The sequence below is a fragment of the Mobula hypostoma genome, chromosome 1, assembly GCF_963921235.1.
Source record: "Mobula hypostoma chromosome 1, sMobHyp1.1, whole genome shotgun sequence".
NCBI classification, from domain to species: domain Eukaryota; kingdom Metazoa; phylum Chordata; class Chondrichthyes; order Myliobatiformes; family Myliobatidae; genus Mobula; species Mobula hypostoma.
Genome location: NC_086097.1, coordinates 243412818 through 243438887, shown reverse-complemented (window position 1 = coordinate 243438887; position 26070 = coordinate 243412818). Strand labels below are relative to the sequence as shown.

At 43.9% G+C, this 26070-nt stretch overlaps 1 protein-coding gene and 1 long non-coding RNA gene across 2 annotated transcripts in view; one reads left to right on the top strand and one right to left on the bottom strand.

Moving 5' to 3' along the window:
* Positions 1-13153, top strand: part of LOC134343575 (uncharacterized) — a 31775-nt gene extending 18622 nt beyond the window's left edge. Inside the window, exon 3 of the long non-coding RNA XR_010017277.1 lies at positions 13053-13153. This is a non-coding gene — a long non-coding RNA (uncharacterized LOC134343575). The remainder of the gene's footprint in view (positions 1-13052) is intronic.
* The window catches only part of LOC134343579 (collectin-10-like), a 134881-nt gene that overhangs the window by 87748 nt on the left and 21063 nt on the right, over positions 1-26070 (bottom strand). Inside the window, exon 2 of the mRNA XM_063042332.1 lies at positions 24354-24496. Coding sequence (XP_062898402.1) covers positions 24354-24477 — 124 coding nt within the window. The 5' untranslated portion in view covers positions 24478-24496. The remainder of the gene's footprint in view (positions 1-24353; positions 24497-26070) is intronic.

Sequence of the window (26070 nt, the reverse complement as noted above, 5' to 3'; positions counted from 1 at the left end):
TGGGTTAGTAAGTTTGCTGATGACACAAAGGTAGGAGGTGTTGTGAATAGTGTGGAGGGCTTTCACAGGTTACAACGGGACATTGATAGGATGCAAAACTGGGCTGAGAAGTGGCAGATGGAGTTCAACCCAGATTAAGTGTGAAGTGGTTCATTTTAGTAGGTCAAATATGATGGCAGAATATAGTATTAATGGTAAGACTCTTGGCAGTGTGGAGGATCAGAGGGATCTTGGGGTCCGAGTCCATAGGACGCTCAAAGCAGCTGCGTAGGTTGACTCTGTGGTTAAGAAAGCATATGGGGTATTGGCCTTCATTAATCGTGGAATTGAATTTACAAGCCAAGAGGTACTGTTGCAGCTATATAGGACCCTGGTCAGACCCCACTTGGAGTACTGTGCTCAGTTCTGGTCATCTCACTACAGGAAGGATGTGGAAACCATAGAAAGGGTGCAGAGAAGATTTACAAGGATGTTGCCTGGATTGGGGAGCATGCCTTATGAAAACAATTTAAGTGAACTTGGCCTTTTCTCCTTGGAGCAATGGAGGATGAGAGGTGACCTGATAGAGGCATATAAGATGATGAGAGGCATTGATCGTGTGGATAGTCAGAGACTTTTTCCCAGGGCTGAAATGGTTGCCACAAGAGGACACAGGTTTAAGTTACTGGGGAGTGGGTACAGAGGAGATGTCAGGGGTAAGTTTTTTACGCAGAGAGTGGTGAGTGTGTGGAATGGGCTGCCAGTGGCAGTGGTGGAGGCGTATACGATAGGGTCTTTTAAGAGACTTTTGGATTGGTACATGGAGCTTAGAAATATAGAGGGCTATGAGTAAGCCTAGTAATTTCTAAGGTAGGGACATGTTCAGCACAGCTTTGTGGCCCAAAGGGCCTGTATTGTGCTGTAGGTTTTCTATGTTTCTATAATGTCAGTAGTGTGATCACTTGAGACATGTATGATGTTCTCCTAAGGGGTTGTCTATTGGTAGGTCTCGAGGCAACTGTAGAGGCTGGTTTGCGATCCACATATTCTGATGCGGTGTGGGCAAGAGTAAGCAGTGGCTGTGGTTAGGTGTTGGGTCTTTTGGTTATTCAGTCTCTCCTTTCACAGCTACAGCTTGTTCTCTGTGGCACAGCGTCAGTCGCTCTCATGTAGCGCAGTTCCCTCTTGAGCAAATTGCCGACCAGGAGCTGGCTAAGCTTCCTTTAACTGCATCAGAATCAGGCTTATTATCACTGGCAGGTGTCCTGAAATTTGTTAACTTAGCAGTAGCAGTTCAATGTAATACATAATGTAGAAGAAAAAAATCACGAAATAAAATAATAATAGTAAATAAATAAATCAATTACAGTATACGTATATTGAATAGATTAAAAATCGTGCAAAAACAGAACTACTATATATTTTAAAAAGTGAGGTAGTGTCCAAGGGTTCAATGTCCATTTAGGAATCGGATGGCAGAGGGGAAGAAACTGTTCCTGAATCACTGAGTGTGTGCCTTCAGGCTTCTGTACCTCCTACCTGATGGTAACAGTGAGAAAAGGGCATGCCCTGGGTGCTGGAGGTCCTTAATAATGGACACTGCCTTTCTGAGACACCGCTCCCTGGAGATGTCCTGGGTGCTTTGTAAGCTAGTAGCCAAGATAGAGACGACTAAATTTACGACTCTCTGCAGCTTCTTTCAGTCCTGTGCAGTAGTACCCCCCATACCAGAGAGTGATGCAGCCTGTCAGAATGCTCTCCACAGTACATCTGTAGAAGTTTTTGAGTGTACTTGTTGACAAACCAAGTATCTTCAAACTCCTGATGTAATACAGCTACTGTCTTGCCTTCTTTATAACTGCGTCGATATGTTGGGACCAGGTTTGATCCTCAGAGATCTTGACACCCAGAAACTTGAAACTGCTCACACTACTTCCAATCCCTCTATGAGGATTGGACTGGGAGTATATGATCCCTTTAGGAAGATGTAAATTAGGCATCTGAATGGGATGACCTATCCATTGGAGCTGAGGTTGCTTTATCGTAGTGGAGATGCTGTTGTCGAAATTATTGGGTGCTTCCTGTACCGAATAAAGCAGCCACTGAATGTTTTCTGTGGTCTTTCCAGCTGTAGCCCATCCATTTCAAGGTTTGACGTGCTGTGCATTCAGGAATGCACTTCTACCGAGTTACTGTCTGGCACCAACAATCACTCCATGGTCAGAGTGACTTGCATCACAATTCTTCCCCATTCTGATGTCTGGTCTGATGAATGTCTGAGCCTCTTGACCATGTATGCATGCTTTTATGCATTGAGTTGCTGCCACATGATTGGCGGATTAGAATTTTCCATTAACACGCGGGTGTGCAAGTGTGTACATAATAAAGTGGCCGTTGAATGTATATTCCATTACCTGCTTTTATCTTTGTATTTAAGTGTATGAAAACATACTGTAAACTTAGGAAGATTACACTGAGAGTTTCTCCCTGGAGAGATTCTTCCACCAGGCCTCCTCTCTATGCTACATAATGATCTTTTGTCCCTACTGCTCTGATCTCCTTGTGGCTCACTGGGGACTCCCTCATGTAGACTCAACTGGGCCAAGTGGCCTAATTCTGCTTCTATGTTTTATGGTCTCATAAGGCCATTTGGCCCATCGAATCTGCTTGGCCATTTGATCATGACCGGTTTATTTTCCTTCTCAACCCCATTCTCCTGCCCTCTGCCTGTAACCTTTGACGCTCTCACTAATCAAGAACACATCAACCTCTGCTTTAAATATACCCAATGACTTGGGCTCCACAATGAATTCCACAGATTCACCACCCTCCAGCTGAAGACATTCTTCTTCAACTATGTTCTAATGGGACATCCTTCTATCTGAGGCTTTCCCCTCTGATCCTAGGTTCTCCCACAATAGGAAACATCCTTTCCACATCCACTCACTCTATATAGGCCTTACAATATTCAGTATTTAAAGAAAATTTGTGTTGTTAATATTTTATGTTACATACCGTTCTTTAGTGGGCACGTGGCCAAGTGACCTGAAGGTCGTGAGTTCGAGCCCCAGCCGAGGCAACGTGTTGTGTTCTTGAGCAAGGCACTTAATCACACATTGCTCTGCGACGACACCAGTGCCAAGCTGTATGGGTCCTACTGCCCTTCCCTTGGACAACATTGGTATCATGGAGAGGGGAGACTTGCAGCATGGGCAACTGCTGGTGAAGACTTTCCAGGTGCAGATCCATGGTCTCGCGAGACTAATGGATGCCTTTACTTTACGTTACCTTTCTTTACAATGTACATTCTATTGTTCAGACAAGCTACAGTATGTTTTATCCATTTCCTTTCCATCTGGGCTTTTCAAAATTCCACAAGTTTCAATGAGATTTCCCCCTCCCCTCCACCTCCCTATTATTCTTCTGAACGGATTAAATTGGTATGGTTAACTTAGAATTTGAAACCATCTGGAGTTTACTTTGAGTATAGGCCCAGAGCCATCAATTGCTCCTCATACATTAACTCTTTCATTGCTGGGATCATTCTCTGAACCCTCTCCAATGCCAGCAGTTTCAGAAATAGTAGTTAGAGGTAATATTCCAGGAGAAGGGTTTTACAGACACAGGCATCAAATTGTTTGAGCATTGATTTGCCAGCAGGTTAAGTTGATGTGGTTAATTAAGAATTTGAAATCATCTGGAGTTGACCTTGAGTTATTTATTCTGAAAAAGGAGCCTTCATTAATTGGGGGACTGAGTTCAAAAGCCATGAGCTAATGTTGCACTCTATAAAACTCTGGTTAGATCTCACTTGAAATATCGTGTTCATTTCTGGTTGCCTCATTATAGGAAGGATGTGGAAGCTTTCGAGAGGGTGCAGAAGAGATTTATCAGGATGATGCAAGGACTAGAGTTTGAGCAAGCTAGGAGGAGGAAAGGAGACTTGATAGAAGGATATAAGAGGCATAAAGTGGACAGCCAGAACCTTTCTCCCACGATGGAAGTAGCTAATATCAGAGAGTATTATTTCAAGGTGATTGGAGGGAAGTATAGGGGGGAATGTTAGAGGTAAGATTTTTATGTAGGGAATGGTGGGTGCATGGACACGTGCCAAGGGTGGTGTAGAGGCAGACACATTAAGATCATTTAAAAATCTCTTAGATAAGCACATAGATGATAGAGGAATGGAGAACTATGTGGGATGGAAGCATTATTTTAGAATAGGTTAAAAGGTTGGCACAACACTTTGGACTGAAGTGCCTATGCTATTCTATGTTCAATATTCTGTGTCCCATGGAGCTACCCAAAATGTAATGGAGACCTCCGCAGGGATCGGGACTTGACTGGTCTTAAGAGCACAACAGAGGGATACAGGAATTTAGGAAAAGGAGAGGCCGCTGGGCACTTCACGTCACAACCACGGACTCTGCTTCAGGGTCTACGCACCACCAGAGGCAGGCTGTGCAACAGTGCTTGTGGTACATCCGTTCATTGTGCTCGTAGTACCCCAAGATCCCTCTGATCCTCCACACTGTCAAGAGTTTTACCATTAATACTATATTCTGCCATTATATTTGACCCACCAAAATGAACCAACTCAGAGTTATTTGGGTTGAACTCCATCTGCCACTTCTCAGCCCAGTTTTGCATCCTATCAATGTCCTACTGTAACCTCTGACAGCCCCCTACACTATCCACAACATCCCCAACCTTTGTGTTATCAGCAAATTTACTAACCCATCCCTCCAATTCCTCATCCAGGTCATTTATAAAAATCATGAAGAGAAGGGGTCCAAGAACAGATTCCTGAGGCACACCACTAGTCACCAAGCTCCATGCAGAATATGACCCATCTACAACCATTCTTTTCCTTCTGTGGGCAAGCCAGTTCTGGATCTACAAAGCAATGTCCTCTTGGATCCCATGCTTCCTTACTTTCTCAATAAGCCTTGCATTGGGTACCTTATCAAATGCCTTGTTGAAATCCATATACACTACATCTACTGCTCTACCTTCATCAACATGTTTAGTCACATCCACAAAAAATTCAATCAGGCTCGGAAGGCACGACCTGCCTTTCACAAAGCCATGCTGACTATTCCTAATCATATTATGCCTCTCCAAATGTTCATAAATCCTATCTCTCAGGATCTCCTCCATCAACTTACCAACCATTGAAGTAAGACTCACCGGTCTATAATTTCCTGGGCTAACTCTACTCCCTTTCTTGAATAAGGGAATAACATCTGCAACCCTCCAATCCTCCGGAAACTCCCCCGTCCCCACTGATGATGCAAAGAGCATTGCCTCCCTATTTCTCACAGTAGCCTGGAGTATATCTCATCCAGTCCCATTGACTGATCCAACTTGATGCTTTCCCAAAGCTCCAGCACATCCTCTTTCTTAATGTTTATATGCTCAAGCTTTTCAGTCCACTATAAGTCATCCCCACAATTGCCAAGGTCCTTTTCCGTAGTGAATACTGAAGTAAAGTATTCATTAAGTATCTCTACTATCTCCTCCGGTTCCACACACACTCTTCCACTGTCACACTTGATTGGTCCTATTCTGTCACATCTTATCCTCTTGCTCTTCACATACTTGTAGAATGCTTTGGTGTTTTCCTTAATCCTGCTCACCAAGGCCTTCTCATGGCCCCTTCTGGCTCTCCTAATTTCATTCTTAAGCTCCTTCCTGCTAGCGTTATAATTTCCTAGGTCTCTATCATAACCTAGTTTTTTGAACTTTTCATAAGCTTTTCTTTTCTTCTTGACCAGATTTTCAACAGCTTTTGTACACTATGGTTCCTGTACCCTACCATCCTTTCCCTGTCTCATTGGAACGTACCTATGCAGAATGCCACACAAATATCCCCTGAACATTTGTCACATTTCTGCCGTACATTTTCCTGAGAACATCTGCTCCCAATTCCAAGTTCCTGCCTGATAGCTTCATATTTCTCCTTACTCCAATGAAACACTTTCCTAACTTGTCTGTTCCTATCTCTCTCCAATGCTATGGTAAAGGAGATAGAATTGTGATCACTATCTCCAAAATGCTGTCCCACTGAGAGACCTGACACCCGACCAGGTTCATTTCCCAATGCCAGATCAAGTACAGCCTCTCCCCTTGTAGGCTTTTGTACATACTGTGTCAGGAACCCTTCCTGAACACACCTAACAAACTCCACCCCATCTAAACCCCTTGCTCTAGGGAGATGCCAATCGATATTGGTGAAATTAAAATCCCCCATCACAACAACCCTGTTATTACTGCACCATTCCAGAATCTGCCTCCCTATCTGCTCTTTGAGTATCTGATTCTTACCCTTCCCTCTTCTGACTGTGACCCACTTATCTGTCTCCTGAGGGCCCGGTGTGACTACTTGCCTATCGCTCCTCTCTATCATCTCCTCACTTGCCCTGACCAGATGAAGGTCATCGAGCTGCATCTCCAGTTCCCTAACCTGGTCCCAAAGGAGCTGCAGCTCCACACACCTGGCGCAGACGTGGCCGTCTGGGAGGCTGGTAGTCTTCTGGACATCCCACATGTGACACCCAGTGCAGAACACCAAACTTACAGAAATATTTCCTCTTCCTATTCTTCACAAGTAGCTTACCTCACCTCGACCTGTTATTGATGAAGCCCCGTTGAGTCAAAACCCTCCTCTTCTGACTCCCTCTACTCTAACGCCCGTTCCTCTGGCGCCCGCTCTATAAAGCTATCTGCTTTTTTAATTCTTCCCTAACTCGCTGACGTCCACGCACCTCCGCAGTCGTGCCTCGATCAAACTGCTGAAGCAGAAACTCTGTCCTTTTAAATTCCTCCCGCCAGTCTAACTCGCTGACATCCACGCCTCTACACAGTCCTGCCTTGATCAAATATGCTTAAATATATCATTTAAATATATCTAATGACTTGGTCTCTACATCTATCTGTGGCAATGAATTCCACAAATTCACCACTGTTTGGCTAAAGAAATTCCTCCTTATTTTTTTTCCCTAAAGGGACATCCTTGTATTCTGAGGCTGTTCAAAGTTCCAAGTAAAATTTATTATCGGGATACATATATGTTTCCACGTACAACCCTGAGATTCTTTTCTGTTGGCATACTTAGCAAATCTATAGAACAGTAAACTGTAAACAACAGGAACTGTAAACTGTAAACCATAAGACCATAAGACAAAGGAGCAGAAGTAGGCCATTTGGCCCATCGAGTCTGCTCCGCCATTTTATCATGAGCTGATCCATTTTCTCCTATTTAGTCCCACTCCCCTCCTTCTCACCGTAACCTTTGATGCCTTGGTTACTCAGATACCTATCAATCTCTGCCTTAAATACTCCCAATGACTTGGCCTCCACTGCCACCCGTGGCAACAAATTCCATAGATTCACCACCCTCTGACTAAAAAAATTTCTTCGCATTTCTGTTCTGAATGAGCGCCCTTCAATCCTTAAGTCATGCCCTCTCGTACTAGACTCCCCCATCATGGGAAACAACTTTGCCACATCCACTCTGTCCATGCCTTTTAACATTCGAAATGTTTCTATGAGGTCTCCCCTCATTCTTCTAAACTCCAAGGAATACAGTCCAAGAGTGGACAAACATTCCCCATATGTTAACCCTCTCATTCCCGGAATCATTCTAGTGAATCTTCTCTGTACCCTCTCCAACGTCAGCACATCCTTTCTTAAATAAGGAGACCAAAACATCCCATGGTACTCCAAGTGAGGTCTTGCCGGCGCCTTATAGAGCCTCAACATCACATCCCTGCTCCTATACTCTATTCCTCTAGAAATGAATGCCAACATTGCATTCGCCTTCTTCACTACTGACTCAACCTGGAGGTTAACTTTAAGGGTATCCTGTACGAGGACTCCCAAGTCCTTTTGCATCTCAGAACTTTGAATTCTTTCCCCATTTAAATAACAGTCTGCCCATAGAACCATAGAACCATAGAAACTACAGCACAGAAACAGGCCCTTTGGCCCTTCTTAGCTATGCCGAACCATTTTCAGCCTAGTCCCACTGACCTGCACACGGACCATATTCCTCCATACACCTCCCATCCACGTATCTGTCCAATTTATTCTTAAATGTTAAAAAAGAACCCGCATTTACCACCTCGTCTGGCAGTTCATTCCATACTCCCACCACTCTCTGTGTGAAGAAGCCCCCACTAATGTTCCCTTTAAACTTTTCCCCCCTCACCCTTAACCCATGTCCTCTGGTTTTTTTCTCCCCTTGCCTCAGTGGAAAAAGCCTGCTTGCATTCACTCTATCTATACCCATCATAATTTTATATACCTCTGTCAAATCTCCCCTCATTCTTCTACGCTCCAGGGAATAAAGTCCTAACCTATTCAACCTTTCTCTGTAACTGAGTTTGTCAAGTCCCGCCAACATCTTTGTAAACCTTCTCTGCACTCTTTCAACCTTATTTATATCCTTCCTGTAATTTGGTGACCAAAACTGAACACAATACTCCAGATTCGGCCTCACCAATGCCTTATACAACCTCATCATAACATTCCAGCTCTTATACTCAATACTTCGATTAATAAAGGCCAAGGTACCAAAAGCTCTCTTTACGACCCTATCTACCTGTGACGCCACTTTTAGGGAATTTTGTATCTGTATTCCCAGATCCCTCTGTTCCACTGCACTGCTCAGTGCCTTACCATTAACCCTGTATGTTCTATCTTGGTTTGTCCTTCCAACGTGCAATACCTCACACTTGTCTGTATTAAACTCCATCTGCCATTTTTCAGCCCATTTTTTCCAGATGGTCCAAGTCCCTCTGCAGGCTCTGAAAACCTTCCTCACTGTCTACTACACCTCCAATCTTTGTATCATCAGCAAACTTGCTGATCCAATTTACCATATTATCATCCAGATCATTGATATAGATGACAAATAACAATGGACCCAGCACTGATCCCTGTGGCACACCACTAGTCACAGGCCTCCACTCAGAGAAGCAATTCTCTACCACCACTCTCTGGCTTCTTCCATCGAGCCAATGTCTAATCCAATTTACCACCTCTCCATGTATACCTAGCGACTGAATTTTCCTAACTAACCTCCCATGCGGGACCTTGTCAAAGGCCTTACTGAAGTCCATGTAGACAATATCCACTGCCTTCCCTTCATCCACATTCCTGCTAACCTCCTCGAAAAACTCCAACAGATTGGTCAAACATGACCTACCACGCACAAAGCCATGTTGACTCTCCCTAATAAGTCCCTGTCTACCCAAATGCTTGTAGATTCTGTCTCTTAATACTCCCTCCAATAACTTACCTACTACTGACATTAAACTCACCGGCCTATAATTTCCCGGATTACTTTTCGATTCTTTTTTAAACAACAGAACAACATGAGCCACTCTCCAATCCTTCGGCACTTCACCCGTAGACAGCGACATTTTAAATATTTCTGCCAGGGCCCCCTGCAACTTCAACACTAGTCTCCTTCAAGGTCCGAGGGAACACTCTGTCAGGTCCCGGGGATTTATCCACTTTAATTTTCCTCAAGACAGCAAGCACCTCCTCCTTTTCAATCTGTACAGTTTCCATGGTCTCACTACTTGATTCCCTCAATTCCACAGATTTCATGCCAGCTTCCTTAGTAAATACAGACACAAAAAACCTATTTAAGATCTCCCCCATTTCCTTTGGTTCCACACAAAGTCGACCACTCTGATCTTCAAGAGGACCAATTTTATCCCTTACAATCCTTTTGCTCTTAATATACTTGTAAAAGTTCTTCGGATTATCCTTCACTTTGACTGCCAAGGCAACCTCATGTCTTCTTTTAGCCCTCCTGATTTCTTTCTTAAGTATTTTCTTGCACTTCTTATACTCCTCAAGCACCTGATTTACCCCCTGTTTCCTATACATTTCATACAACTCCCTCTTCTTCTTTATCAGAGTTGCAATATCCCTTGAGAACCAAGGTTCCTTATTCCTATTCAATTTGCCTTTAACCCTGACAGGAACATACAAACTCTTCACTCTCAAAATTTCCCCTTTGAAGGCTTCCCACCTACCAATCACATCTTTGCCAGAGAACAACCTGTCCCAATCCACGCTTTTTAGATCCTTTCTCATTTCTTCAAATTTGGCCTTCTTCCAGTTCAGAACCTCAACCCTAGGACCAGATCTATCCTTGTCCATGATCAAATTGAAACTAATGGTGTTATGATAACTGGAACCAAAGTGCTCCCCTACACAGACTTCTGTCACTTGCCCTAATTTGTTTCCTAACAGGAGATCCAATATTGCATCCCCCCTAGTTGGTCCCTCTATATATTGATTTAGAAAACTTTCCTGAACACATTTTACAAACTCTAAACCATCTAGACCCCTAACAGTATGGGAGTCCCAATCAATGTATGGAAAATTAAAATCCCCTACCACCACAACTTTATGTTTCCTGCAGTTGCCAGCTATCTCTCTGCAGATTTGCTCTTCCAAGTCTCTTCCCGTTCATTTTTTCTGCCAAAGTGCATAACCATACACTTTCCAACATTGTACTTCATTTGCCACTTCTCTGCCCATTCTTCCAATCTATCCAAGTCTCTCTGCAGACTCTCCGTTTCCTCAGCACTACCGGCCCCTCCAGCTATCTTCGTATCGTCAGCAAACTTAGCCACAAAGCCATCTATTCCATAATCTAAATCGTTGATGTACAATGTAAAAAGAAGTGGCCCCAACACTGATCCCTGTGAAACACCACTGGTAACCGGCAGCCAACCAGAATAGGATCCCTTTATTCCCAGTCTCTGTTTCCTGCCAATCAGCCAACGCTCTATCCACATATGTAACTTTCCCGTAATTCCGTGGGCTCTTATCTTGTTAAGTAGCCTCATGTGTGGCACCTTGTCAAAGGCCTTCTGAAAATCTAAATATACAACATCCACTGCATCTCCCTTGTCTAGCCTACTTGTAATTTCCTCAAAAAATTGTAATAGGTTTGTCAGGCAGGATTTTCCTTTAAGGAATCCATGCTGAGTTCTGCCTATCTTATCATATGCCTCCAGGTACTCTGTAACCTCATCCTTGACAATCGACTCCAACAACTTCCCAACCACGGATGTCAAGCTAACAGGTCTATAATTTCCTTTTTGCTTCCTTGCCCCCTTCTTAAATAGCGGAGTGACATTTGCAATCTTCCAGTCCTCCGGAACCATGCCAGAATCTATCGACCTTTGAAAGATCATCGCTAATGCCTCCGCAGTCTCCACAGCTACTTCCTTCAGAACACGAGGGTGCATTCCATCTGGTCCAGGAGATTTATCTACCTTAGCCTATTCAGCTTCCTGAGTACAAACTGCAAATGCACATAATAAATAAATTGCAATAAGTAATGAGCATGAAATAACGAGATAAAAGAGTCCTTAAATGAGTGTAATTATCCCCTTTTGTTCAAGAGCCTGATGGTTGAGGGGTAGTAACAGACATTGAACCTGGTGGTGCAGGTCCTGAGGATCTTGTACCTTCTACCTGATGGTAGCAGCGAGAAAAGGCCATGCCCTGGGTAGTGGGCATCTTTGATGATGATTGCTGCTTTTCTATGGTGACATTTCATGTAGATGTGCTCAATGGTTTGGAGGGTTTTACCCATGACATACTGGGCCAAATCCACTACCTTTTGTAGGATTTTCCACTCAAAGCATTGGTGTTCCCATTCCAGGCCATAATGCAGCCAGGAAGCACACTTTCCACCACACATCTATAAATGGTTGCTGTGGTTTTTGATGACATGCCAAATATCCACAGACTTCTGAGGAAGTAGAGGTGCTGTTGTGCTTTCTTTGCAATTATATTTCTATGATGGGTCCAGGACAGGTCCTCTGAGATAGTGATACCCAGGAATTTAAAGTTACTGACTTTCTCCACCTCTGATCCTCCACTGATTACTGGCTCATGAACCTCTGGTTTCCCTTTCATAGTCATAGTCATACTTTATTGATCCCGGGAGAAACTGGTTTCCTGAAGTCTACTATCGGTTCCTTAGTTTTACTGACATTGAGTAAGAAGCCGTTGTTATGACACCACTCAGCCAGATTTTCAATCTCCCTCCTGTATGCTGATTCATCACCACCTTTGATACAGTCCACAACAATTGTGTCATCAGCAAACTTGTATATGGTGTTGGAGCTGTATTTAGTCACACAGTCATAGGCGTACCTTCTGGTCCTAGACTCCTCCACTATAGGAAACATCCCCTCCAATTTCACTCTATCTCGGCCTTTCAATTATTTGATAGGTTGTCAATGAGATCATCCCTCATTCTTCTGAATTCAAGTGAGTACAGGCCCACAGCCTCCTCCTATGATTGGCCTTTCATTCCAGCATCCTTTGATCCTTGGACAAAGCACCCAGTGTTTGACAAGATTTAATTTTAATTTCCAAAAGAGATAAGGAGGAATTTCTATAGCCAGAAGGATATATTTAAATCAATAAAGAAGGATATCTAGAACATTATTTTTATGTCTTCCCAAAAATACACAGCTTCACAGCATGAGGTAAAGCATCCCCTATATTTAATTTCACCTACTCAATTCTTGAGTGTCAGAATCAAATTTGCATGCATTTTTCCTTACGTATTTGATTGTGGAATTAGCCATTTTATCAAGGTGCGATGACTTTAAGAAGTATTCATCCTTTGTCCTACAATGCTGATCAAAATGGCAGTGTAGTGGTTGGTGTAATGCTCTTACAGATCCAGCAAACTGAGTTCAATTTCCATCACTGACTGCAAGGCCTTTGTAAATTCTCCCCACGACCGGGTAGTATGGTTTCCACCCAAACTCCAAAGACGCACGGGTTACGAGATTAATTGGTCGCAGGAGTGCAAATGGGCAGTGCGGTTTCATTGGGCTGAAAGGGCCTGTTACTATACTTTATTTCCAGATAAAACTAATAAAATATCATTCCATCTTTTATCAAATCATTATTTTCTTACCCCATTTCTAATATATTACCCTTGCTTTTGTTCAGGTTACATTGCATGAAAACTGTGTTGGGTATTGAACTGACTATTTCCTATTCCTGTTTCAATCCAGGGGGTCAGTGTGGACATGGTGGAGGATTACAAATACCTGGGGATACGAATTGACAATAAACTGGACTGGTCAAAGAACACTGAGGCTGTCTACAAGAATGGTCAGAGCCGTCTCTATATCCTGAGGAGACTGAGGTCCTTTAACATCTGTCGGACGATGCTGAGGATGTTCTATGAGTCTGTGGTGGCCAGTGCGATCATGTTTGCTGTTGTGTGCTGGGGCAGCAGGCTGAGGGTCACCAACAGAATCAACAAACTCATTCGTAAGGCCGGTGATGTTGTGGGGATGGAACTGGACTCTCTGACGGTGGTATCTGAAAAGAGGATGCTGTCCAAGTTGCATGCCATCTTGGACAATGTCTCCCATCCACTACATAATGTACTGGTTGGGCACAGGAGTACATTCAGCCAGAGACTCATTCCACCGAGATACAACACAGAGCGTCATAGGAAGTCATTCCTGCCTGTGGCCATCAAACTTTACAACTCCTCCCTTGGAGGGTCAGACATCCTGAGCCAATAGGCTGGTCCTGGACTTATTTCCTGGCATAATTTACATATTACTATTTAACTATTTATGGTTTTATTACTATTTAATTATTTATGGTGCAACTGTAACGAAAACCAACTTCCCCCGGGATCAGTAAAGTATGACTATGACTATCTCTCGTCCCACTTGTTAAAGGTAAGAGAGGGAATTGTTTGGAAAATCAGCGGCATGAAAGCGCAATCAGATTTACTTTGTTCTTACTGCCATGAAGAAATCTGTTCAACACTAAACTTGACTACAGCTTTGACCAGCAGCCAATCTGGACTTTGGAAGTTTGGAAAGGAAGGGACTTTAATCACGTCTACTGCCAAGGATGAAAGGCAGGAGCAGTTCGCGGCAGCATAATAAAGCTTTTGGCCGGTGGCCAATCGGCGTTCGGGATTAATTAGTAAGAGCAACTTAAACGAAGGCAGGGGCAAGTGTAGCAGCCTTCATTGGAGTAGACACAGACAGAGTGGTGATTTTCAGGCTTTAGCTCCCTGAGGCTTCAGTCAGAGAAAGCGAAGGAAAGAAAAACTCAAGTTTTTTCCTTCTCTTCTTTACCTCTGCTCAGATACGACAGTGGAGATGTCAAGTAGGATAGTGCAATGCTGCTCTTGCAGAATGTGGGAAGGCTGGCAGATCTCCAATGTCTCCCTGCATCTAGCCACAACTTCTAACAAACCGTGTTGAATAGTTGGAGCTGGAATTGAATGAACTCCAGATCATTCGGGAGGCTGAAGAGGTGATAGGACATATAGAGGAGGTAGTTACACCCAAGGTACAGGGCCCAGGAAACTGGGTGATGGTCAGGAAGGAGAAAGGGGTTAAAGAGCCAGTGCAGAGTACCCCTGTGGCCAACCGCGTCGACAATAGGTATATTGCTTTGTATGCTGTCAGGGGGATGACCGAACAGAGGGAAGTCACAGTGGTCAGGTCTCTGGTACTGAGTCTGCCTCTGTGACTCAGATGGGAAGGGAGGAGACGAGGCACGCTGTAGTGATAGGGGATTCATTAGTTAGGGGAATGGCCAGGATGTTCTGTGGGAGAGAACAAGATCCCTGGATGCTATGTTGCCTCCCGAGTGCCAGGTCCAGGATATCTCAAGTCGAGCCCTCAGCATTCTTAAGTGGGAGGGTGAACAGCCAGAGGTTGTGATCCAGTGAGGTACCAATGACATGGGCAGGTTCCTACATGGGGAGTTCAGGGAGTTAGGTGCCATGTTAAAAACCATAAGACCATAAGAAATAGGAGCAGAACTAGACTACTCGGGCCATCAAGTCTGCTCCGCCATTCAATCATGGGCTGCTCCAATAATCCTTCTCCCCATACCCTTTCATGCCCTGGCTAATCAAGAACCTATCTATTTCTGCCTTAAATACACCCAATCACCTGGCCTCTACAGCTGCTCGTGGCGACAAATTCCACAGATCTACCACCCTCTGACTAAAGTATGTGCCATGTGTTAGTGAGGCTAGAACTAGGAAGATTATACAGTTTAATATATGGCTAAGGAGTTGGTGTAGATGGGAGGGCGTAAGATTTTTGGATCATCGGGCTCTCTTCCAAGGAAGGTGGGACCTGTGCAAAAGGGACAGTTTGCACCTGAACTGGAGGGGGAGAAATATCCAAGCAGGAAGGTTTGTTAATGCTGTCTGGTGAGGCTTAAACTAGAGTTTGCAGGGAATGGGAACCAGGGTGCCAGACCTGTTAGTGGAGAGTTTGTGGAGGCTGAAGTTGGTAAGACTTTAGATAAAGTTTGGATTCAAAAGGTTGAGCATGGTGCAACAAATTTGAAAAGGGTGAATGCAAGACTGAAGGTGAATGTGCTGAGAATACAGAATATGGTAGGAGAATCTGCAGCACAGTTGCATATTGGCAGATATGATGTTGTAGGCATCACTGAGTCACGGCTGAAAGATTATAGCTGGGAGCTTAATGTCCAAGGATATACATTGTATCAAAAGGACAGGCAGGAAGGCAGAGGGGTGGTGTTGCTTTGTAAGTAAAAAATGAAATCAAATCATTAGAAAGAAGTGAAATGGGGTCAGAAGGTGTTGAATCATTATAGATAGAGGTGAAGAACTGCAATGGTAAAAAGACCCCGATGGGAGTTGGATACAGACCGCCAAACAGTAGTAAGGATGTGGCCTACAAACTACAATGGGAGATAGAAAATGCATGGCAAAAGGGCATTGTTACAATAGTCATGGAGGACTTCAATATACAGATAGATTGGGGAAATCTGATTGGTGCTGGATTGCAGGAGGGGGAATTTCTAGAGGGCCGACTGTGACGGGATCCTGAAGTACCCCTATTAACTGTGCTTTTGAAAAGAGAGAGAGAGTTATTAAACATTGATAGCTTGTTTGTAAAAGAGAGAGAGAGAGACGAAAATTAACTGGTTGGACTGTCACTTTAAGGCACTGGAAATAACTTCGGATTTCTACTGAGTTTGGAGTTGGAGATGGCACCGAGCAGCTGTAAGGTTGCCATGGTGACCGAAGGCAGGTTGTTGATACTACTTCAAGGATTTTTGCCTGCTTGCATTTCTTTCACAGAGAGAGGAAGGAGAGATTATTTGAATGACAGTTGACGCTCAGCACGGGAAGATAAAATAGGAGGTCAGATGATACAGACCTCAGACACATGTTCTGGACACTGAATGAGCACTGTTGTGTCCACAGAAAAAGTGGATTTTGGAGGATCGATCAGATGGATCGATCCATCACTCTTACAGTGAAAAGAAGAAAAAGGGTTGAGTGGTGGGGAGTTGTCCATGTGTCCACCCTCGCCTGGGTGATAGCTGCACCACAGAAAACCGGTCCCCTTTGTTAAAGTCACAGTCAGTGACTTTTAAACAATTTCGAAGGACAACGAGAAGATCGAGGGCGTCAGCTCACCTGAAGACTCAAATCTCTCTCTCTTTCTCCATCACTACACAACTAAATACCGCGAACTGAACTGAACTGAACTTTACTCATCATCGTTAGACTGTATATTTTTACCCCTAGACTTAAAGAAGCTTGGTTTTTCACACATATATTTCCACACTTATTGATATACTTACATATATATATGTAATCATTGCTAACCTGTTTGATTTATTTACATTTATATTTCTGTATTGCATAGTTACTGATAAATATTATTAGTTTATAGCAAAACTGGACTTCAAGGTGTTTTCCATCTCTGCTGGTTCTTTATTCCCGTCACGGGGTTCGTGACATAAATTGGGGCCTGCAGCTGCGATAAGAAAAAATTGGTCGGGAGGCTGGTTTGAATTGATTGGGGGAAAATCTCTTTCGATTTGGTTGTGTGGAAATACAGCAGAAATGGATGTTAGTGTTGAGGAGTTTATGTTGGGAAGCGTTGGATGATGCTACGAGGGTTGTGCTGTTGGGAATTGTTCAAAAGTTAAAACTGAAGGTGACCACTATAATGAGGAGAGCTCAGATACAGACGATAATAGCCCAGCATTTTATAGATAAGGGAATGGTTGATGAGGAGGCGTTAGAGTTGTTCGTGGAAGGTGAATGTGCTGAGAATAAGCTTCAGCTTCAGCTGGAAAAATTAAGAATGGAGCATGAATTGAAATTAAAACAGCTCGAGGCTGTTGAAGCAGAAAAGAGGAGGGTCCGTGAGGCGAGAGAGGCAGCAAAACAGAGAGAAGAGGCAGAAAGACAGAGACAGCTCGAGAGGGAGAAATGGCAACGTGAAGATCACTTGGCAGAAAGGCAGAGACAGTTTAAAAGTTGCAGCAAAGAGGTTTAGTGTCGGACCCTGATGATTTTTACAGCTCGGAAGGGCTTGTTTTGTGTGATAAATTTAATAATTGTGTTCTTGATGAGGTAAAGGCATACCCAGTGGCAGAGGATGCTGCTACCCTGCAGGGGTTTGATAAGAAAGCAGATGAAGAAGTTTTAACCCACGAGGTTGAGTTTACTCCAGGAAAGAGTTTGCCAGAGCATAGCTGTGAGGTTTGGGGTGACTTTGAATTTGAAACTGGGACATGTGATGACGGCTCAGAAGAGGCAGCTGTTGCGATTGAATGTGTTCAGGTTGTGGAAGTACCTGTGAATTCACAGGATTCTGAACCCTATGTTAAAGTTCAGTTGAAGTCGGAGGTGTCTGACTTGGTTGAAAAGGAATGCAGTTTTTTTGTGTCAGATAGAAACATAGAAACATAGAAAATAGGTGCAGGAGTAGGCCATTCGGCCCTTCGAGCCTGCACCGCCATTTATTATGATCATGGCTGATCATCCAACACAGAACCCAGCCTTCCCTCCATACCCCCTGACCCCTGTAGCCATAAGGGCCATATCTAACTTCCTTTTAAACATAGCTAATGAACTGGCCTCAACAGTTTGCTGTGGCAGAGAATTCCACAGATTCACCACGCTCTGTGTGAAGAAGTTTTTCCTAATCTCGGTCCTAAAAGGCTTCCCCTCTATCCTCAAACTGTGACCCCTCGTTCTGGACCTCCCCAACATCGGGAACAATCTTCCCGCATCTAGCCTGTCCAATCCCTTTAGGATCTTATACGTTTCAATCAGATCCCCCCTCAATCTTCTAAATTCCAACGAGTACAAGCCCAGTTCATCCAGTCTTTCTTCATATGAAAGACCTGCCATCCCAGGAATCAATCTGGTGAACCTTCTTTGTACTCCCTCTATGGCAAAGATGACTTTCCTCAGATTAGGGGACCAAAACTGCACACAATACTCCAGGTGTGGTCTCACCAAGGCCTTGTACAACTGCAGTAGTACCTCCCTGCTCCTGTACTCGAATCCTCTCGCTATAAATGCCAGCATACCATTCGCCTTTTTCACCGCCTGCTGTACCTGCATGCCCACTTTCAATGACTGGTGTATAATGACACCCAGGTCTCGTTGCACCTCCCCTTTTCCTAATCGGCCACCATTCAGATAATAATCTGTTTTCCTATTTTTGCCACCAATGTGGATAACTTCACATTTATCCACATTAAATTGCATCTGCCATGAATTTGCCCACTCACCCAACCTATCCAAGTCACCCTGCATCCGCTTAGCATCCTCCTCACAGCTAACACTGCCACCCAGCTTCGTGTCATCCGCAAACTTGGAGATGCTGCATTTAATTCCCTCATCCAAGTCATTAATATATATTGTAAACAACTGGGGTCCCAGCACTGAGCCTTGCGGTACCCCACTAGTCACCGCCTGCCATTCTGAAAAGGTCCCGTTTATTCCCACTCTTTGCTTCCTGTCTGCTAACCAATTCTCCACCCACACCAATACCTTACCCCCAATACCGTGTGCTTTAAGTTTGCACACTAATCTCCTGTGTGGGACCTTGTCTTGGTTCAGTGAATAAGGGCTTAACCTTGGTACCAGTGGAATGTGAGAATTCTCAGTTACTTGTATTAAAAAGTGTTTTAAAAGTTAGTCATGAAGTGGAAATTGGTGAGGTAATTGATGGGCAATAATGGGAAAAGTGCTGTTCCTGGACTTTTAGATAAAGTGCTGGGAAAGGTTGGATTGGTTGAGCGACCTTTGACCTTGCTTGCAGGACAAAGGCCTGCTGAGAGAGGATGTGCTAGTTTGTTGAATTTTGTCTGGACATTTGAGCACCTGCAAGGTCATAATATTATTCAATGTAATGTTGTTGAGGAAAAGAATAATTGTTATAGTTTTAGAGTGGAAGTTGCTATGGAAACAAGTCGTGGTGAAGGTCAGAGAAAGTTGATATAGAGATTATTTGGCCTCTTTCATATTCTCATCTGCCTGATAATGGTACTGAGTTTTGTAAATAGTGGAGGATAATCCAAAGAGCTTTTACAGGTATATTAAGAGCAAAAGGATTGTAAGGGATAAAATTGGTCCTTTTGAAGATCAGAGTGGTTGGCTATGTGCGGAACCAAAGGAAATGGGGGAGATCTTAAATAGGTTTTTTGCATCTGTATTTACTAAGGAAACTGGCATGAAGTCTATGGAGTTAAGGGAAACAAGTAGTGAGATCATGGAAACTGTACAGATGGAAAAGGAGGAGGTCCTTGCTGTCTTGAGGAAAATTAAAGTGGATAAATCCCAGGGACCTGACGGGGTATTCCCTCGGACCTTGAAGGAGACTAGTGTTGAAATTGCAGGGGCCCTGGCAGAAATATTTCAAATGTCGCTGTCTACAGATGAGGTGCCGGAGGATTGGAGAGTGGCACATGTTGTTCCGTTGTTTAAAAAAGGATCGAAAAGTAATCTGGGAAATTATAGGCCGGTAAGTTTAACGTTGGTAGTAGGTAAGTTATTGGAGGGAGTATTAAGAGACAGAATCTACAAGCATTTGGGTGGACAGGGACTTATTAGGGAGAGTCAACATGGCTTTGTGTGTGGTAGGTCATGTTTGACCAATCTGTTGGAGTTTTTCGAGGAGGTTACCAGGAAAGTGGATGAAGGGAAGGCAGTGGATATTGTCTACATGGACTTCAGTAAGGCCTTTGACAAGGTCCCGCATGGGAGGTTAGTTAGGAAAATTCAGTCGCTAGGTATACATGGAGAGGTGGTAAATTGGATTAGACATTGGCTCGATGGAAGAAGCCAGAGAGTGGTGGTAGAGAATTGCTTCTGAGTGGAGGCCTGTGACTAGTGGTGTGCCACAGGGATCAGTGCTGGGTCCATTGTTATTTGTCATCTATATCAATGATCTGGATGATAATGTGGTAAATTGGATCAGCAAGTTTGCTGATGATACAAAGATTGGAGGTGTAGTAGACAGTGAGGAAGGTTTTCAGAGCCTGCAGAGGGACTTGGACCAGCTGGAAAAATGGGCTGAAAAATGGCAGATGGAGTTTAATACAGACAAGTGTGAGGTATTGCACGTTGGAAGGACAAAGCAAGGTAGAACATACAGGGTTAATGGTAATGCACTGAGGAGTGCAGTAGAACAGAGGGATCTGGAAATACAGATACAAAATTCCCTAAAAGTGGCGTCACAAGTAGGTAGGGTCGTAAAGAGAGCTTTTGGTACATTGGCCTTTATTAATCAAAGTATTGAGTATAAGAGCTGGAATGTTATGATGAGGTTGTATAAGGCATTGGTGAGACCGAATCTGGAGTATTGTGTTCAGTTTTGGTCACCAAATTGCAGGAAGGATATAAATAAGGTTGAAAGAGTGCAGAGAAGGTTTACAAGGATGTTGCTGGGACTTGAGAAACTCAGTTACAGAGAAAGGTTGAATAGGTTAGGACTTTATTCCCTGGAGCGTAGAAGAATGAGGGGAGATTTGATAGAGGTATATAAAATTATGATGGGTATAGATAGAGTGAATGCAAGCAGGCTTTTTCCACTGATGCAAGGGGAGAGAAAAACCAGAGGACATGGGTTAAGGGTGAGGGGGAAAAAGTTTAAAGGGAATATTAGTGGGGGCTTCTTCACACAGAGAGTGGTGGGAGTATGGAATGAGCTGCCAGACGAGGTGGTAAATGCGGGTTCTTTTTTAACGTTTAAGAATAAATTGGACAGATACATGGATGGGAGGTGTATGGAGGGATATGGTCCGTGTGCAGGTCAGTGGGACTAGGCAGAAAGTGGTTCGGCACAGCCAAGAAGGGCCAAAAGGCCTGTTTCTGTGCTGTAGTTTCTATGGTTTCTATGGTTTCTATGTTGACACCTCTCCAAGATAAGAGTGTTTCAGCAATTCAGCTGATGAGTAAGCAGCCTGTTGAGGCCTATGATAGCAAAACCAGAGGTTTAAATTATGATGATGTGATGCAGACTTTTCTACCATCCAGATTTCAGCAGGACTTAGAGGGTAGTAAAGCTGATGATAAGAGTAAGGTGTATGAGAAAGGTTTGTCTTTATAGCGAGAGGATTTGAGTACAGGAGCAGGGAGGTACTACTGCAGTTGTACAAGGCCTTGGTGAGACCACACCTGGAGTATTGTGTGCAGTTTTGGTCCCCTAATCTGAGGAAAGACATCTTTGCCATAGAGGGAGTACAAAGAAGGTTCACCAGATTGATTCCTGGGATGGCAGGTCTTTCATATGAAGAAAGACTGGATGAACTGGGCTTGTACTCGTTGGAATTTAGAAGATTGAGGGGGGATCTGATTGAAACGTATAAGATCCTAAAGGGATTGGACAGGCTAGATGTGGGAAGATTGTTCCCGATGTTGGGGAGGTCCAGAACGAGGGGTCACAGTTTGAGGATAGAGGGGAAGCCTTTTAGGACCGAGATTAGGAAAAACTTCTTCACACAGAGAGTGGTGAATCTGTGGAATTCTCTGCCACAGCAAACTGTTGAGGCCAGTTCATTGGCTATGTTTAAGAGGGAGTTAGATAAGGCCCTCGTGGCTACAGGGGTCAGGGGGTATGGAGGGAAGGCTGGGTTCTGAGTTGGATGATCAGCCATGATCATAATAAATGGCGGTGCAGGCTCGAAGGGCCGAATGGCCTACTCCTGCACCTATTTTCTATGTTTCTATGTTTCTATGTTTATTGAGGAAGGAATTTACAGAGGAACAGAAGCGAGATTCTGGAATGGTGGCTTTGAAGGAGATAGCTCTCATAGGTGAGGAGGTTTAGAGAGAGTCAGTGGGATATTACCTTAAAGATTGGGTGTTGATGAGGAGGTGGAGACCAGCCACAATGCTTGCAAGTCACATGCTGGTTTTGAAAGGTTACAGGGCTGAAATTTTAAACATGCCTTCAGGTGGACATCATGAAGTGAGAGAGACCATGAATAAGATTGTGAAGGAATTTTACTTGCCTAGTTTATGAAAGGATGTTGTGAATTTTTACAGGACTGACCATACCTGTCAAGTTGAGGGGAAATCTAATCAGGTTATTCAGGTAACACTACTTAAACCGGTACCTGCTTTTGGTGTACTTTTTCCTAGGGTCATAGTGAATTGTGTGGGCCCATTGTGAAAGACTGCAGCTGGTTATCAGTATGTGTTAACAATTGTGTGTGCTGTGTCTAGGTCTCCTGAAGCAGTGTCTTTTGAAAACACTGAGGAAAAGACTGTGGTAACAGCATTCAGTAAGTTTTTCACACTGATAGGTCTGCCCAGAGAAATTCAATTTGACCAGGGCAGTAACTTTACTTCGAGAACATTCCAGGGGATAGTTAGAGAATTAGAAGCTAAGCTCATGGTGTCATCTACATATCACACAGTGTCCAAGGGAGCCTTGGAACGACTCAACTCAACTCTTAAGACCATGATTAAAATGTATTGTGTGAAGAATGGGAAAAACTGGGATGAGGAGGTTCCCCTCCCCTTATTTATTGTTGGAGATTCAATTCAGAAGGCAGTGAAGGGTAGTTTGTTGGAACCTGTGTTCAGTTACAGGCCAAAAGGACCTTTGACCCTACTCAGAGAACTATGGTCTGATTTAGAAATATGTGTCAGCCTGCTTAATTATGTTTTCAAATTCTGGAAGGGATTTAGTAGGCTTTCTGTCCTTGCAAAGGAAAGTTTACAAAATGGTCAAGTCAAAATAAGACACTTGTTTGCTAGAATTGCAGCTGGGAGAATTGTTATGGGTCACAGTGTGAGGATAAAGGGGAAGCCTTTTAGGACTGAGATTAGGAAAAACTTCTTCACACAAAGGGTGGTGAATCTGTGGAATTCTCTGTCACAGAAATGAGGCCAGTTCATTGGCTATATTTAAGAGGGAGTTAGATATGGCCCTTGTGGCTAAAAGGATCAGGGGGTATGGAGGGAAGGCTGGTGCAGGGTTCTGAGTTGGATGATCAGCCATGATCATAATAAATGGCGGTGCAGGCTCGAAGGGCCAAATGGCCTACTCTTGCACCTATTTTCTAAAGATCCTAAAGGGATTGGACAGGCTAGATGCAGGAAGATTGTTCCCGATGTTGGGGAAGTCCAGAACGAGGGGTCACAGTTTGAGGATAGAGGGGAAGCCTTTTAGGACCGAGATTAGGAAAAACTTCTTCACACAGAGAGTGGTGAATCTGTGGAATTCTCTGCCACAGCAAACTGTTGAGGCCAGTTCATTGGCTATGTTTAAGAGGGAGTTAGATATGGCCCTTGTGGCTACAGGGGTCAGGGGGTATGGAGGGAAGGCTGGGTTCTGAGTTGGATGATCAGCCATGATCATAATAAATGGCGGTGCAGGCTCGAAGGGCCGAATGGCCTACTCCTGCACCTATTTTCTATGTTTCTATGTTTCTATTTACTGGAATTCAGAAGAATGAGGGATGACTTAATTGAAACCTCTTGAATAGTGAAAAGCCTTGATAGGGCGGGTGTGGAGAGAATGTTTTCTATAGTGGGAAAATCTAAGACCAAGGGTCACAGCCTCAGAACAGAACAGAAGGACATCCTTTTAGAATGGATATGAGGAGCAATTTCTTTAGCCTGATGGAGGAATTCTTTGCCACAGGCAGCTGTGGAGGCCAAGTCTTTATGCGTATTTAAGGCAGAAGTTGATAGGTTCTTGACTGGTCAGGGCATGAAGGGATACGGGGTGAAGGCAGGGGACTGGGGCTGAGAGGAAAATTGGATCAGCTACAATGAATTGGTGGAGCAGCCACGATGGGCCAAATGGTCCAATTCTGCTCCTATATAATTTATGGTCTAAACACAAGAGATTCTACACTAAACACTAGAGATTATACAGCTACTGAAAATTCAGAGTTACACATACAGTCCCAATGAAGGGAATGGGCCCAAATGTTCAACTGTTAATTCTCTCGATAGGTACTGTCAGATTTGCTGAATCCCTCCACCACTAATCAGGTGATGCTTATCTGAAGTATGTTCCCAGTACCTTTAGGTCCCGGCAAGATGATATGAGTCGAGCAAATGTCAGAGGCCGTGCGGTGGATTGACAGACTGTACAATTGTAGGAATATGAGCAAGAATGAACATTTCTTCACCCACTCAACTTCCATTCTTCAAGTTGTTTTCAACCTGCAATGGAAACCAGGTGCAAAAGCTTTTGAACTGACTTTGAGTATAGTCCAAATGGGTCATATTCAACTCTATTTATATATTTTTGTTGATATTTATCTCTATTAATCAATACATTGAGGCATTTATGAAAAAAGGTCCACTGGCGGCTAAATTTCATTCGGAGTTTGGGGAGATTTGATATGTCACCAAAGATACCAGCAAATTTCTGCAGATGTACCATGGAGAGCATTCTTTTTTTTAATACATTATTTTCAAAATTTTCCAAAGAAAGCAATGAGATCAACAAAAACATACCAGATCCGACATGTATTAAAAAGTGCTCAAAAATACTAAACATTAAATCTCAAATGAGGGCCGTGAGAAATCAGCTGGGGGGAAATTACTCATCCGCCCCCGGCCTCGTCCAGGTAGGCAAGAAATGGATCCCAGATAGCCTAAAATGTCTTAATTGAATTGGTTCTCAAGAACCTAGGTTTCTCCGCCTGTATGACTGAGATCATATCTGCCATCCATCTCTGAAAGGAAGGGGGAGAAGGTGATTTCCATTCTATCAAGATAAGTCTTCTGGCAACAATCATCCCCAGCATCAGAGACTGTTGTATGGCTGCAGGGAAACAAATAGTAGATTGGGAGCTGCCAAATATAGCGAGACCAGCTTCCAAGGGGAAGGATTTTTTACAGGCCTTTGAGCCCGGATATTGAACTCTTTGCTGTTGGACTCCGGCCATATTATTTGCCAAGGGCAATCTCGCATGCAATTGTGGTTGTTGTGTACATCCCTCCCTCTGCCAACCCGACGTCGGCATGTAACATCATTTACACCGTCATAGCCAGATTACAAACCCAGCACCTGAGTGCCCTCATTACCATCTCGGGTGACTTCAACCATGTTACCATGGCAAGAACACTGCCCAACTTCGCACGGTATGTGAGCTGCACAACCAGAGGGGAGAGGACTCTGGATTTGATGTACGCTAGCGTTAAGGAGGCATACAGCTCCTCTCCCCTCCCCCCATTGGGGAGATCAGATCACAAACTGGTGCATCTAAAACCGTGCTACGTGCCTCTGGTGAAGAGTAAACCTGCAACCTCGAGGACAGTGAGAAAATGATCGGAGGAGGCTTATGAGGCACTCCAGGGTTGTTTTGAGGTGACAGACTGGCAGGCACTCTGTGAGCCACATGGAGAGGATACTGATGGGCTCACAGAGTGCATCACTGATTACATCAACTTCTGTATGGACTGCAATGTTCTGACAAGAACTGTCCTTTGTTATTCAAATAACAAGCCATGGGTAACAAAGGACATTAAGGACATCCTGAACACTAAAAAGAGGGCGTTTAGAGATGGAAATAGGGAGGAGCTGAGGGCAATACAGAGGGACCTGAAAGCCAGGATCAGGGAGGCTAAAGATAGATACAGGAGGAAGCTTGAGTGGAAACTCCAGCAGAACAACATGAGGGAGGTCTGGAGGGGGATGAGGACCATCACTGGGTTCCGGCAAACTAGCAACAGAGGAGCGGAAGGCAGTGTGGACAGGGCCAATGAACTTAACCTGTTCTTTAACAGGT